At 42.0% G+C, this 15,541-nt stretch overlaps 1 protein-coding gene across 2 annotated transcripts in view; it reads right to left on the minus strand.

Moving 5' to 3' along the window:
* The window catches only part of LOC105492445 (contactin associated protein family member 5), a 909,336-nt gene that overhangs the window by 277,102 nt on the left and 616,693 nt on the right, over positions 1 to 15,541 (minus strand). For both annotated transcript variants that reach the window (XM_071072554.1, XM_071072553.1), the window contains exon 13: positions 4,602 to 4,802. In XM_071072554.1, coding sequence (XP_070928655.1) covers positions 4,602 to 4,802 — 201 coding nt within the window. The remainder of the gene's footprint in view (positions 1 to 4,601; positions 4,803 to 15,541) is intronic.

Genomic DNA, 15,541 nt, shown 5'->3' on the forward strand with positions numbered 1-15,541 from the left:
TCTTAGGGCTCCTGAAGAACTTACACAATCCTCACGGCAATCTTGCTTGCATGTCTGATTTGCTCCGCAAATGCTTTCTGTTCCGAAAAACCAATGTAAATTCCAGACCAGGCTGTCCTACAGCCGTTAGATTTTGAAGTAACGGAGTCTTGAATTTCCAGTGCTTTCACGTGTTTCAATATTGACTTCTTACCTCTGCCTGCGAGAGCTCACGGCTTTACTGAAAAGGGTTTCCACAAATAGACTTGCATTACATGGAGTGGTGAGTTCAAGAGGATGCCTACACTGGATACTGACACCCCAATGACTGAATCCAGTAGGGGACTTTCAAGGCACCATAGAGACTATTGCAAAAGAATTGTGGGATAGGCAGGCCTTCCAATGCCCATTCCCAGCAGAGGTCTGGGCACTCAGTTTCCCCCATGCAGTCACTTGCCTATGTCCCTCTCCATCTTGTCCTCCTTCCAGTGGAAAGTTATGGGTTATCAAGCTAATTGGCCATGTGATTAAAGAATCTTCCATATTACGGCTTTGATATTTATTTTTCTGTCCTCCTGTTTCATTTCGTGTGCTCATCACTTGTCACCTTCAGGACTCTAGTCTCAGGCAAAATGCCTACGAAGGTGCTGACAAGAGAGAAAAGGTCTGGGCTCAACCAAGGAAGCCTTTTTCTGTGGGGATAAGTGGCCGCCTCCTCCTCCGTCACAAGGTTACTGTGAGTACTGGCAGACTGTCGTGATTCTCCCACCTTGGGCTCTGTACTGGAAGCTGCACTGTAGCACAGGGCCTCTGGCCCTGCAGAAAGATCAGAGTAGAAAGCAGCAAGCAGAGTGAGGGGAACGACAAAGATCCATGAGAATCACAAAGACACTTTCCCTAGGATATGGATGTCCTGGTGAGACATTGGAGAGAGTTTCTAGTATAAACCTTCAGCTAGAGAGATGGAGGATGCATTCCATTGGTGGGCACTTATCTGTAGTTCTGAGGCAAATATAGCCAAGAAGACTGTCATAAAATGACAGTGTCATGGTTCAGTCACTAACTGAATGAAAAAGGCCCAGTGGTGACCCATGCATGACCTTATCCTGCCTGTCTCCTACTTCTCCCTCTGCTGCCGCTGAATGAATGGAACCAGAGCCCTCGCTGGAGCTGAGAGCAGGCAGAAGGAGGCTCTGGGGATGCTGTGTAGGGATACACAGGCCTTTCTATGAAGGGGTGTGTGAGCCATGGAGGCTGCTGTGTCTAGGCCAGGACGATGCAAACCCTATGATGTTACCCAGGAATGTGCCCAGCTCAGGCAACCCCGACAACTCTGTGACCTTCAGAGAGACAGTGCTGGGGGCGCTTCTCTCTTCTTCCATTTTCCTGCACAAAAGGAAATTTATACAAAATCATGTTTTTTCTGACTCCTTCATTTCCTTGTAACTCTTGGCTCTTTGCAGCTTTTGTGATGTACCAGAAATAGCATTTTTGCTCTGACTTCAGGAGATGTTGGTTGCAAGAGTTAGATCTGCCCCTCTCTGTGTGGCATTAAACAAGCATCTTATTCTCTCTGAGGTTCTGTTTCCTGAAATATCAGACGGGGACAATGACTCTTATGGTGCAGATCTGTTGTCTGGGTTAGAGATAATTCCAGTAGCTCACCCCACACATATCCTCAAACATAAGAAATCTCAGTCATTATTGGCCATTTAAATATTTCTTTCATTTTGCCTTCTTATATTGTATCCATTTATTAACTATTGTGCATAGTATATAGGAGAATCTAAGGTCACAAGGCATCCCCCACATTCTCTTATTGATTTAAATGCACCTGCAGCCACAATTTATAATTTTTCATAGTGTCTACTCACCCTGGCTACTAGTTAGCAATAGCCAATAGGCTATGGCAATCAGCCTGCACACTTTTAAAAATTAACAACAAAACTATTTATAATCATCTTTGACTCCACACCTTTGCACTTACCACATTGCCAAAGTTGAAGGAAGATAATGGTATCTATTGCTGGGAAATGGGCACTCAGACTCATAGTGTTGTTGGGAGTATAAATTGGTACAACCTTGATGCATTGCAGAATTTAATGCGGCAAGAGTTTTAAATATATGCATACTCGCTGCCCTGCAAATGGCACCTCAAGGAATTTGTCCTGAGGATATAATCAGTTATGTTCACAAAGATCTAAGTGCAAAACTATTATGCGGCATTATGTGTGATAGCGGGAAAAAAGTGGAAACAATCTACATGTCCAAAAAGGAGATTTGTTCATTGGAGTACATCCATATAATAAAATACTCTATAGTTAATGAAAATGATGATACGAAGTTGTATTCATTGATATAGAAAGATATTTGTACATTTCCTGTGTGTAACAAATACAGGTTGTAAAAGAGTATCACAGGGTCAGAAATCTTCCCAGCATAGACCAAGGATTCATCTGATAAAGGAAAAACTTGCACAAAATTCTTCCAGAATCTTAGATAGATAAGGAGGAGATGGCCTCTACCCTCCTCCGCTTCTGTCCTTGGGCTTCCCCTTAGGAAGGGAGTGGAGTGGCTTAGTAATAATAAGGACCAGGAAAACTTTCCTGTAGGTGTACGCCCTGGGCGCTGGCTGTTGAATCCATGGGACTACAAATGTTTATTGTTTTTCCCATTCCTGCTTTTCCAGAAGGTAAGCTCACATGCATGGGGGACCAGGTGGCTGCTGTCCTGGCAGTGAAAGTGTGAAGCTAGGTCACATCTTTATGGGACTATCTGAGTAAATGAGTGCTCTGTTGCCCCACAAGCGGTGACTGGTCCGGAGGTGGGAGCCAAGAGGACAAAATGGTTTATGCTACATTCTCCAAGCCAGCTCACCAAAAGAAAGTAGACACTGAGCTTACATACCCAGTATCCTCCTTTATCTCCCTCCTTTTGATCCAGAACACATGGAGAAAAGAGGATTAATGAAGACCCTCATGCACAAACATATGGTCTGTCTGCCTTGTGCCTTTGAGAATATACACATGGAAGAATGTCTGGAAGGATTCACATCTGAATGTTAAAGTGGCCATCTTCAGGGGATGAGATTATCTACGTGTATGAGTTTTCTAATCAATTCTGTTACTACATAATTATTACAATTATTCTATTTACATTGTTCAAATAGAAATAAAATTTCCCTTTGTGCTTGTTTCCCATTATGGAACACATTTTGGATGTTCCCTGCTGCAATGGAAGCTATGAATAAGGGCACCAGTTTTTGTTGAATGCCTATTATGTACCAGGCATACCACAAGGAGTTCAGACTAAATTTTTTCTTCCATCCTCAGATCAACCGCATGGGTTCAAGATTTTCATGCAAACTTTTCAGGTGGTGAAATTGAAACTGTAGAAATTGAGCAACTTGCACAAGGGCATATAACTGGTAAATGACAGGAACAAGCTCTTAGTCCCAACATGACTTGCTGCCAAACCCGTGCCCTCCCATTCAAATGAGATCAGAAACTGTGAGGCAGCTGAGTTAGGAAAAGAACACATTTGCAAAGGCAATGGTGTAGCCAAATTGATATCACAGAGTGCATATGCTAAAGGAAGTCCCATAGTCAGAATGAACATACCCTCCCATTTGTTCTACAATTCTGCCAAACCCAACCCTTCAAAAACTAGAAACATGAAAAGAGGGAAGGGCATTTCTGGAGACAGGCACCCTGAGAACAGTGCTGAGGTAGCACGTGCAGGCTTGACGGCTATGGAGAGAGAAATACACATAAATATAAACACTGACTCTGGCAGGGCAGCACCCTCTGAGGACGCTGGGTAAAGCTACACGAACCGGTACCTCTGATCTAATCAAACCTGCAAGCCTGGCTGAATCTAAGGAGAGTACAATAATTGATTTTCACAATGCTGATCCTGCGTCATCAAGAAAAGGTTACATTTTATGTTCAGTATTCTCTGCTTAAGAAGGCATGGAAGTGTGTAATCCATTTGAGAAAGATTTTCATTTCAAATAGTTAAAAATTCTTTGGAAAGATTTTTGGTGCTTAAAAGGGTAAGTGACAGTTATCTGGAAAATTCGCTTACGTAGAACGACGTCTTCCCTGAAGATCCTAGATCAGGGAGGCTTGCCCTGCCTGCCTTGCTGGCCTCCCTGCCTAATGCCGCCCCACTTAAGCATCCAGGCATCCTTCACCCCAGACATAACTTGTCCCTATTGGGTGGGTGTGCTGAGATCCTGGTGCCTTATCAAGCTCTATTCTCTCTCCCCAAACTAGCATTTCCCACGGCCACACTTTCTATGTCAAGCTCAAATGCCCTCTTTGAGGCCCATTCCTCTTCAGATGTTCTTCATTCTCACAACTGTTGCAGGGTGGGTGTTGGAATCATTTTCTTTATGATGAGGAGAAAACCTTGAGAGGTGACAGAACTCACTCTAGCTTCCATCCTGAATTTCAGAGCCAGGATAACTACATAACCAGACCCCTCTTGATGTGTTTCTCTCCAGTGCACAGTGACTACTGGTAACTATAGCCCCCTTCTCGGCAAATTTTCCTTTGCCTAATACTCCAGGTCTGAGGGTCCCATCTATCCCACTGTGGTCATGCATGCAGAGGCCTTACCCGGCGTGTTGAGCAGGCGGGACCTCCTGCAGTGGTAGGCCACCTCCTGCTCACAGTGCTCAGACCCGTCGATCACGGCCTCCAGCTGTTCCATGCTGCCCCCGTAGTCCAAGGCCATGGCATAGGGCTTCTCAGCGTTGGCGCCCCGCACTCGGGTCAGTTCTGTATTGTTGTGCTGCACCGACGTCCAGATCTTGTCCTCTGCCCAGACAACACAACACAAAGCAAGAGACATTAGAAGGAATGTCAAAAATGGAGCAAGTGAGCAGTGTGATGGGCCACTCAGCATGCAATGTTCATCAACACCCTGGTACTGTATGGGGAGTATGACAGAGAAATTGTGTTCCCCATGGAGCTCCACCAGAGCTAGTATGGGGGTCAGTAATCTTAAGAGCTCCATTTGTGGAGCCCTTTTCCCATAGGCTCTACACTAAGCATTTAATCCCACGATCTCAGTTAAAATTGACAATGCCTAAATTGGAGGGGAGGCAATTATGTCAAAATTGCCTCATTTTGCTATGTCAAAAATGAGGGAAATGTGAATGAGAATTAGGCTGTTCACCCAAATCCCACAGTTAATAAGTGACTAAGCAGGGACTTGAGCCAAGGATGTCTGACTCCAAAGCTACTGACACACTTCCTCACAAGAGAAACACCAGCATGTTTTCAGAGAACCATTTTCTCAGAGAACAAGGTTGAGATTATGTGATCCACGCTGCATGCAATGAAGTTAATCGTAGGGTTTTGTTTTGTTTAGTATTTATTACCCATATTACCTCTCTTTGCCAAAAATATTTGGGAAGATTTGCAATGAAAGAACACAGAGATGAGGACCTTTGAATCATGGCGGAAGGACATATTTTGCCTAATAGGGGAAAGAAGGTTAAGGCAGTGAGAGAGGGGAGATATTTGGGTATTAGAGCTTCGGACACCTGTATCTGCCAACAACAAGCTTGGATAAATCACTTCCTTTTATTAAAAAAATATATATTTTTAAAGAGACAGGGTCTCTCTCTGTTGACCAGGCTAGAGTGCAGTAGTGTGATCATAACTCATTGTAGCTTCAAACTTCTGGGCTCAAGTAATTCTCCCACCTCAGCCTCCCAAGTAGCTGGGACCACAGGCATGAGCCAACTGTTCCCAGCTCCCTTCTCTTTTCTGAAGCTTAGTTTTATATTCAGTTAAGAAAACAATGACAATTGCAACAAAAACAAGAGAGCAATACCCTGCTAGCACTGGTAATACGGAAAAGCAACCTACAAATACAAAGTTGCAAGGCTCTATCTGGGATGTATCAGACAGTCTGTAGTAATAACCTAGGCTAAAACATTTACTGCAATTGGACATGCAATTTAATTCTGAACATCCTCTCAAATGCAGCAAAAGAGGAAATAGGAAGACTTGAAAAGCTTTTGTCATCTGAGAATCTTGCCTGCATAATTACATCATTACTCCATAAATTCTCAGAGCTGAAAAGGAACCTAGCATAGAAATCATGTGGTTTCTTCCCTCCCCATCCTCTTAGTCTTACAAATGGAGAAACTAAGGTCCAGAAAGTAAAGAAATGACCCGAGGCACATCTATGAGACAGTAATGATGAGCACATACACTGAAAGTCACCACTATTAATTAGCAAAGCTATGAAGCAGAAGCACAGTAGTTGGCATGACTGAGCTGAAAAGAGAAAAGAATAGGCCACTTGGGTGCCCTTTGTTAGTCCTTTCTCCCTCTCTAGCTCGGTACACAACTTGGGACATGTCGTTTCGTCTTTCCAAACCTCAGTTTCAACATATTAAAAGCAGAAGAAAAAGAGAGTATGATTTTAATTATCTCTAAAGGATTTTCCAATTCTATAAAAGAAAATACTTCTTGCAGCGTGATATGGTTTGGGTATTTGTCCCTGACCAAATCTCAAGTTGAATTGTAATCCCCAGTGTTGAGATGGGACCTGGAGGGAGGTGTTTGGGCCACGGGAGCGGATCCCTCATGACTTGGTGCCGTCTTTGCGATGGTGAGTGAGTTCTCGTGACATCTGGTTGTTTAAAGTGCATGGCACCTTCCATCCACTCTCTCTCTCGCTCCTGCTCTTGCCATCTGAACTGCCTGCTCCCACTTCACCTTCCACCATAACTGTAAGCTCCCTGAGACCTCCTCAGAAGCTGATGATAGATGCTGTCACCATGCTTCCTGTATAGCCTGCAAAACCGTGAGTCAATTAATTAAATCCCTTTTCTTTCTAAATTACCCAGTTTCAGGTATTCCCATTTAGCAATGCAAGAATGGCCTAATATACAGCATAAAATTAAACTGTGCTCCAACATTCCGACTCGTCTGAAGACTATATCCTAAAACCAGTCCACTGATAACCCACATCTCCAGTGTTTCACTGAGGCAAAGTTATATTTTATTTTTTAGAGACAGGGGCTTGCTATGTTGCCCAGGCTGGAGGACAGTGGCATGATCGTGGCTCACTGCAGCCTTGGCCATCTGGGCTCAAGAGATCCTCCTGCCTCAGACTCCCAAGTAGCTGGAACCACAGGTGTGTGCCATCACACTCAGATAATTTTTAAAAAGTTTTTTAGAGATGGGCTCTCATTTTATTGTCCAGGCTGGTCTTGAACTCCTGGCCTCAAAAAACCTGCCAAAGTGCTGAGATTATAGACATGAGCCACTTCATCCAACTTAAGATTATATTTTCTATAAAGTCTAAACAAATTGATGTTATTTGCCTCTGACTTTAAAAACAAAAATAAGACATAATTCATGTTGGTAAAAATAATAATATTACAAAAACAATTAACCAAAAACTTTAAAAATGTTATTTATACCAGTATAGACAAATGCTGATGAAATAACCAAAAATCTTATCCATCAATAATGAAATGGTTGTAGAGGGAGAAATAAAGATGGACAGTTTTGAAATGTCCATAATGCTTATACAAAGAAGACAAGAAAAACCCCGTCTAATCTATCATAGTAAATGTTGTGTTACTGCTTTATACTAGCACATTTAACATACATTATCTCCAGTACGATAATCCACCACACACACAGTGTGTGTGTGTGTGTGTGTGTGTGTGTGTGTGTGTGATCATAAGATATATATAACTGACATCACAAACCTTAGCTTCAAAGACTGTGTGAGGGACAGGAGAAATGATTGCTTGAAACCTACAGCCCCTGAGTTGGCTTTTATTTTGAATCTGCTGTGTGTCCTCTGATTACTGTTCTCTTGGGAGACAGCAGGATAAAGACTAAAACATGGAAGTAAATGGATATTACTTTTCCCATCTATGTCGTGTGTATCTATCTCTTAGACTTACCCTCAGTCTCAACGCATCCAATCTGATTCCAAAATTGGTCGCCACATTTATTAATTCATATAGATTTATATTTCCTTCTAAGTATACATAGATTTTCATACCCATATATTAACTCATCTGATTGTTCATACATTCATTGATTGATTTCCTTATTCATTTACTCATTGTATTACTTTACCAATATCATATTGTTTTTGGCAAGAAAGAAAATAAAGATGCCATAATATTTTTCCTTGCTTCCTATCTTTTCTTCCTCAGCTGCATTGGCGGTTGTGTAGATTTAGCCCTGCATCCTGACTAAATATTGAAAGGTCAGGTGTTAATGCCACTGAAAGAAAGTCAGCTTTGGTGAGAGATACTCCTGATGCCTGCTCGAGGCTAGGGAAGGGTGGTTTGAGCTGGAGATGTTTATGTGGAAGTCATCTTTGATTTTTGAACAAGCAAAATTCATTTTGACAGTCCTTTAGATGGGTGAGGAGGTAGAGATTCACTTTTAGGTGGACTCACATACGACTTCAGCAAAAATTGGACCCACAAAGCTAAATGTTCAAGATGGCCAAGTTAGTTGGACAGTGGAGGTTAGTGAACATAGTATGAGTTCTGGAGTCAGCAGATCTGGGTTTGTGTGCCAGCACAACACTTACTGTGGGAGCAACCTTGATGAAATTATTACTTCTTCAAAGCCCAGGTTTCTCATTGGTAATATTTGAAAAGCAGCAATGGCACCAATAATACCATGAAATAGGCTAGCTTTAGAAACAATCCTATTCAGATTGGAATCTATGTTCTGCTCCATGTCAGCAGTAAAGATTTTGGCAAGTTTCATAACATTTCTGAGCTTTCCTCATTGGAAAATGGTCATATTTACACCAATCTTTGCATCCACAAAAGTATTATAATGACTTGGTACACATAGACTGTCTGGCACTCAAATGAGTAAAGACTCTAAACATTAGAAGTTTTCTACAACATTAGAGTGAGGGCTTGGACTTCATTCCTTAGAGGACTGGGATGGGGAGCATACTCTGCAAATGAGGTTAACAAGTGTGATGGACTGTGATTTCTTGTGATATAGCTGCTCCTATATATACTAAATTATTACCACCTTGTTAAGTTGTTTTTCCACGATAGGACAGCCCCATGTATCTCTCTATTTGTGTCCTTTGCATTTCCTGAAATTCCTTCAAGATAATTTGTTCTTTAGTACTCATGGACCCAGAAACCTGGAAAAATATTGCCCTCTGATACTATCTTTTGCTACCCAGTTCATTTTTCTCTTTCGTTACTTCCACTGCACACCACTACTCAATCCCACAATTAGAAACGTAGCCTCTTCTCTTTCACTGCTCAAAGGCATACATGTATTGACTAACACAGATCAATTCTTTTGCTTAGGAGATGACTGCATTTGGAGATTTTTGAACAGGCAGGAACCTGTTCATCATTAGCTGGGAATAGAAATAGGGCCACTTCACTAAGCATTCTAGTTCGCTGAAAGTAATAGTTATCTATGTGAAATATTGGCTTTTTTAAAGTTGCATTCAGCACAGTGGGTTGGCATGAGTGTGAACGATCTCATGATCCAGATCCAGAGCAGGTATCATGCCTTCTTCATGTAGAAAGGAACTATGAGTTATGGGCCATCAAATACTGTGCCCCCTAACTTCCAAAGACAGCCTGTGTATTGATATGTAAACCAGTAAAGCATTTCCCAAGTTGCATTGCGATTTTGAGCTTTCAAGTTCATTTCTTCAGAAAGCTATGAGATCTTTGAGGATGTGAAATGCATAATTCATTCCTGTGTTTAAATATGTGCCCAGTGAGTGCTCTTCTATCCACCAGAGTACACACACTGAAGGAAAATACGTTAACTTCTCCAAAAGCCTACCATGATCTGGGGAGAAAGTTGTGTACACAAGAATGACAAATGTCTGACACTGTTATAAATACTCTGTAGACTACAAGTAAAGGAAGAGGGGCTTTCTGGAGATCTGTCTGGGGCAGAGTCGGTGGGTAGAGGTTATTACAGAGCCCTGCCCAGTGAAGTCTGTGCACTCTTTTCCTTGAGAACTTCCAAGGTCAACAGCGGTCTTTCATCCTCAGGCTACCAGAGCCTAAGCTAGCACTGAGCACCCGAGTTAGGACTTCCGGATGGCTTCGTCAAGTGAAGAAACTCATTAGTCATTTGTATACTGTCAGGTTCCTACTTTCAGCATTTCTGAAGCTGCTCTTTTAAGCCTGTATTACGTAACAGTCCACATTGAAAAGAAGTCTCAAGTCAAAAGCTCAAAACACACACATACACACTCACGCACACTCAACCATAGCGAAAAGAGAAAAGAAAAACAGGCTGTACAAAGAGCCAGCGGAGTTGTAAGGGTGGACTATTCTGAAACATTTTGTATTCGCATCAGTGTGGTACAATCTTCCCTGGTCATCACCCCAGAGAAGCTCCCAAGCAGCCTTCACTAGCGGATCTCTGTGTGACCTACCTGGTTCCTCTGGCTCTCATTTTGGAAGCCATAAACGGTTTACATACAGAGCCACAATTTAATTTTCTTTCATATTTTTTTCTCTCATCATATGAGATTGGTCTGATTATGACGATCATTATTATTGATAATAGTAATTACAGATGCTGTAAGCAATTTCATCTGTTACCATGGGGATCACAACTCAGAAGAAAGAGCAAACAAAAGGAAAGTAAAAAAGGAGAGACAAGAAATAACTCTGATTAATAAGACCTCATTCTACACACATATCTGTCTCTTTGCAGAGCCAGAAAAAACTGCAATTTTTATAACACCGTGCTTGGAAGGAAGGGAATCCTACAGATTGTCAATACCCAGCTTAATTGAACTGAAATCACGGTGGGGAGCTGCTTCTCATCCTTTGAACAGTGTGCCAATTCACTTATACTCCTATTGTAATAGAGTACAAGTTTATATTAAGGTCCCCAGGGTCACTTCTGCTGTAGTTAGGTATGTTGACAAAGTGAATTTTCTATGCCAAGGGTAAAGACAGTTTAAATAATCCTCAAAGTACTGTCTCTACTGCTCATTTTACATCTATTCATGGGCCGTCTTGTGACATCTCTTGTCATTTTGCATTGATAGTTATTTAATTTTTCATAGGTTTGTCCCTCGTCTCTCCATTTAAATCATAGCTAATGATTGCTGAGTAAATATAGGCTTGGAAAGGGCTCCATGGTTCATGGAGGCAGATGTGATGAGGGGAAGCTGGAGCTTTGCCATCATCAGGGCTGGCTTCCAAGGCCAGCTCTACCACCCACTGGATTCCTGAACATGCAAGAGACCAATTACCTCCCCCAGCCTCAGTCTCCTCCTCTGTAAACGGCATAACTCATTGTGCAGTGTTGTCATAAACACCGAATAAACAGCATAGGGTTGAAGTGAGCATGGTGCTGGCTCTGAGTAGGTGCTCCTACCTCCTTTTTTCTTTTTTACTTCTTTTTTTTTTTTTTTTTTTTTTTGAGATGGAGTTTTGCTCTTGTTGCCCAGGCTGGAGTGCAGTGGCCGTGATCTCGGCTCACTGCAACCTCCGCCTCCCGGATTCAAGCGATTCTCCTGCCTCAGCCTCCCAAGTAGCTGGGATTACAGGCATGCGCCACCACGCCCAGCTAATTTTGTATTTTTCAGTACAGACAGGGTTTCTCCAGGTTGGTTAGGCTGGTCTTGAGCTCCCACCTCAGGTGATCTGCCTGCCGCGGTCTCTCAAAGTGCTGATATTACAAGCCTGAGCCACCGCGCCCGGCCTGCTCCTCCTTCCTAACCCTTTGCCTGGTACCTGACTCCAAGTCAAAGCTGAACTGCTGTGAGCCGTTCTGTTGAAGCGAATCCGGGAGGATGTGAAGAGATAATTTCATTATTAGAAACACTTCTGGGAACCTTTACTGAGGGGGCACATTCCACCTTCCTCCCGCCCGACCTTTAAAGGGAAGGGAGACAATTGGTGTAAAGTGATTTCCAATTCCTTTAAAAGGCTTCAGAAGTCCCCCAGGAGCTGTTTTCCCTCCCATGTGTACCAGCCCAGCTGTCTGTGCGAGAATCCATCCGTGCCTCACTAAAACCACCGCAGACGTGGCTGCTTTTAGTGTCTGGGTTTCTGCTGTTTGGGGGCCTGCGCATTACCGGTTCAGGGTGGCTGGTAGGGCTACCATGCGCTCTGCATTAGTGCCATGCAGACACCGCAGCGCGGCGGGCTGCGTCCATTACTGCCTTCCACCTGCCTGCGCGGGCCACACTTTACGACTTCCAGACAACATACTTGGCTGATTTATCTTCACACTTCACTTTAGCCTTGACTTTTTATGTACCTTTTCAGGGGGGTAATTTTTTTTCTTTTTTCTTGGTTTAAAATAGGCATGATCAAAGAGACCTGGGAAATCTGTTTTATGGTCTTAGGGGGTAGTGGTTTGGAACGGATTCTGTGTGCACTGTATCATATTTGTTTATTTGTTGTTCACTAGTTTATTTTATTATTATTACTATTATTATTATTATTATTTTGAGACGGAGTCTTGCTCTGTCACCCAGACTGGAGTGCAGTGGCCGGATCTCAGCTCACTGCAAGCTCCGCCTCCCGGGTTCACGCCATTCTCCTGCCTCAGCCTCCCGAGTAGCTGGGACTACAGGTGCCCGCCACCACGCCCGGCTAGTTTTTTGTATTTTTTAGTAGAGACGGGGTTTCACCATATTAGCCAGGATGGTCTCGATCTCCTGACCTCGTGATCCGCCTGTCTCGGCCTCCCAAAGTGCTGGGATTACAGGCTTGAGCCACCGCGCCCGGCCTATTATTATCATTATTATTTTTAATTTAGACATCTAGTGTATGCAGAGCACTATGTTAGGGACTGGAAAGGGGTGGCATGAGGGGTGCAAGTTTCCCTAACAGGCTGGAGCCTGAGCTCCGGGAGTTCACATCTGGTTCTAGGAAGGCAGACTGCCTTGTGTTGCACTCCTGTTGGGAAGAACATCTGAAGCAGCAAATGGCAGGCTGCAGGGGAAAGGGGTGGTGACAAGATACCATCCCCCCATACTCAGTGTACTGGCATTTTGGGCAAAGGAAAAGGAGAAAAGAAGCCCTAAATCTAAGTCACCTGATGGAAAGAAGACTGTGGGGCTGTCGGTAGTGGTTTGATTGCCATTAGAAGGCTTTATGAGGTCATTAGGAGTATCATGGTCATAGACACTATTTTGGTGCATGCTGAGGATAAGACTGGGACCCACAGAAGTACATAATACATGTACTGGAACACAAGTACATAATAAACAGTTCTTGTGTTTGTTGTGCTGTAATAGCATAAGTATAATAGTACTTGTTGTCCCTTTGTTTATAAGATCTAAAGTGGCCGGTGTGGAACTCAGAGGTCATCATGAGCTAGTGAGTTGATTGCAAAGGGCTAGCTTTTGTCCTTTGAAGAGATATCCAAAGGCAGCACTTACATCTCCTTGTACCAGTTCAGAAAAGAAGAGAAGCCTTCTCTAAGGGTGAGAGCATCTACTTACTCTGCTCTCATGGAGCTTATATTCTGATTCTAGAGGAGATAGACAAAAAGAAAACTCAGAGATGAGAGCAGAATTACTCATCTTTCTTTCAGCTGACATCTCTACTCTGAAGGTCATCGCAAGATGAATGAGATTGCATGATGCTGGTGTCCTATCCAATGGATGGTCTTTTCTGGTTCTGCTAACATCCTGTGCTTGTCGCATTCACATGGTATTACAACAACCTATTTCCTCAACATCCCCTGCTAAACGGCAAGTACTACATATGAAAATCTGTCTCAGAAATCTCTGGGTCCCTAACATCTGGCCTACAGTAGGTATTCACTTACTACTAAATGCTTAATGGACTACCAGAATTTTTATCCATGTCAGTGACAGCTTTTGAAATCAGCATGAAAGTGACACATGGTGGGAAAGGATGTTTAGACACGTACTTGAAATTCTGCAGTGCAGCCAAGGTTATATATTGCAAATAGCAGAATATTGGAAAAAAATTAAATACACATCCTTAGGTATCTGATCGAATAAAGCATTGTTAACTGACACAGTAAAGTACAATGCAGCCATAATAAATAATACATAAGATCTCCATAAACTGATCTAGAATGATTTCCACTGCATATTGTAAAGTGACAAAATCAAGGTATTGATGCACAAAAGAGTATGATACATTTTGTGAAGGCACAAAAGAGAAAAATGAATACACACGGAAAGGACAAACTGATATAAATAGTTATCTGAAAAAGATGGGTAAGAACAAGATGTAGGCAATAGGAATGAGAACAAAATGTCTCTGATCAGCCAGTGTGTGCATATTTGTCTGTATTTGACTTTTGTAACATGAAAATGCTTTACATTGTCAAAACAAAATCAAAAGGATAAAGAAAAGGCAAGTCCTACAATTGAATATTAATCCGAAACCAAAAAGCCTAGCTGTACATTAAATTGATAAAATAACCATAAAAAAGAAAAAAAGTTAATTTAAGCAACTTTCAAATAGTATTCTGTCTCACTATACCCTCTTGGCAGAATAAATTCTAAGGATAAAAATTAAAATTCAAGGAAGTCTTTACTTTGTTATGGATATGATATTGCTGAAGTAATTCTGAAATGATTATATGTATATTGTAGAATGGAGCAAATGAATAAATATACTGACATTGCTGAAATAAGGTCTTACTGTGAGAGAAGATACACATCTATGTATCTTATATATATGTATCATATATATGTATTCTATATATGTATTTCGTATATATCATATATGTATTGAAGAGAGAATGATGAGAAAAGAATCTAACGGAACTAGGTTTGTTTTGTAAATAACCTTGTGAACTCATACACACATACACACACACACACACACACACACAATTTTAGCTCTGTCCACTGAAAGGGGCCAGAATCAGCAGAATCAGTAAGCAAACAAAACACCTAGGTCTTGGTTTCCAAATACCATTTCCTACAAAAAAGAGGTAGGCTGCTTTAGGAAAAGAGCTGAGTCTGGGTCTAGGGTAGGGAAAGTTCAAGTTGACACTGAGAACGTCTTTCCATGTAAAAACACAAGGAAATGCTCCAAGATTAATAGACACATGTAAAAAAGAAACAGGAACAGAATTAAAGGGACCATGAATTATAGTCCATAACGACACAAGGGGAGATGGAGTCAGGGAAAGGGAAAAATTCAAAAAATAAAAATAAATTAAAAAAACCTCTTCTCTAGGTAAGGTTGCAGAATGACAGCAACAAACCTGAAACTGTAGTATTAGAAAAGCAACATTTCACAGATTTCAGGGTAATAACTTAAAGGAGTCAGGGTCCTTACCATATTGGGAGGAAATGTTGGGGAACAGGGCATTCACATAGTGTCCTCACATAATACTACAGATAACTCACTCACTGGTTGTAAATTGCCTTCATAATGCAACGATCTGGCAGAGCTGCGTTAGCCAAATGATAGCGAGGAGCATCCCCAGTATCAGGACAAACTGATGTCATGTGTCTGCTCATGGGCTGCACTAAAAGAGGCAAGCATTACTCATGAGACTTTCTTGTCAAAATGTTCTACACTGAGTAAATAATCAGAAAT

The sequence above is a fragment of the Macaca nemestrina genome, chromosome 11, assembly GCF_043159975.1.
Source record: "Macaca nemestrina isolate mMacNem1 chromosome 11, mMacNem.hap1, whole genome shotgun sequence".
NCBI lineage: Eukaryota > Metazoa > Chordata > Mammalia > Primates > Cercopithecidae > Macaca > Macaca nemestrina.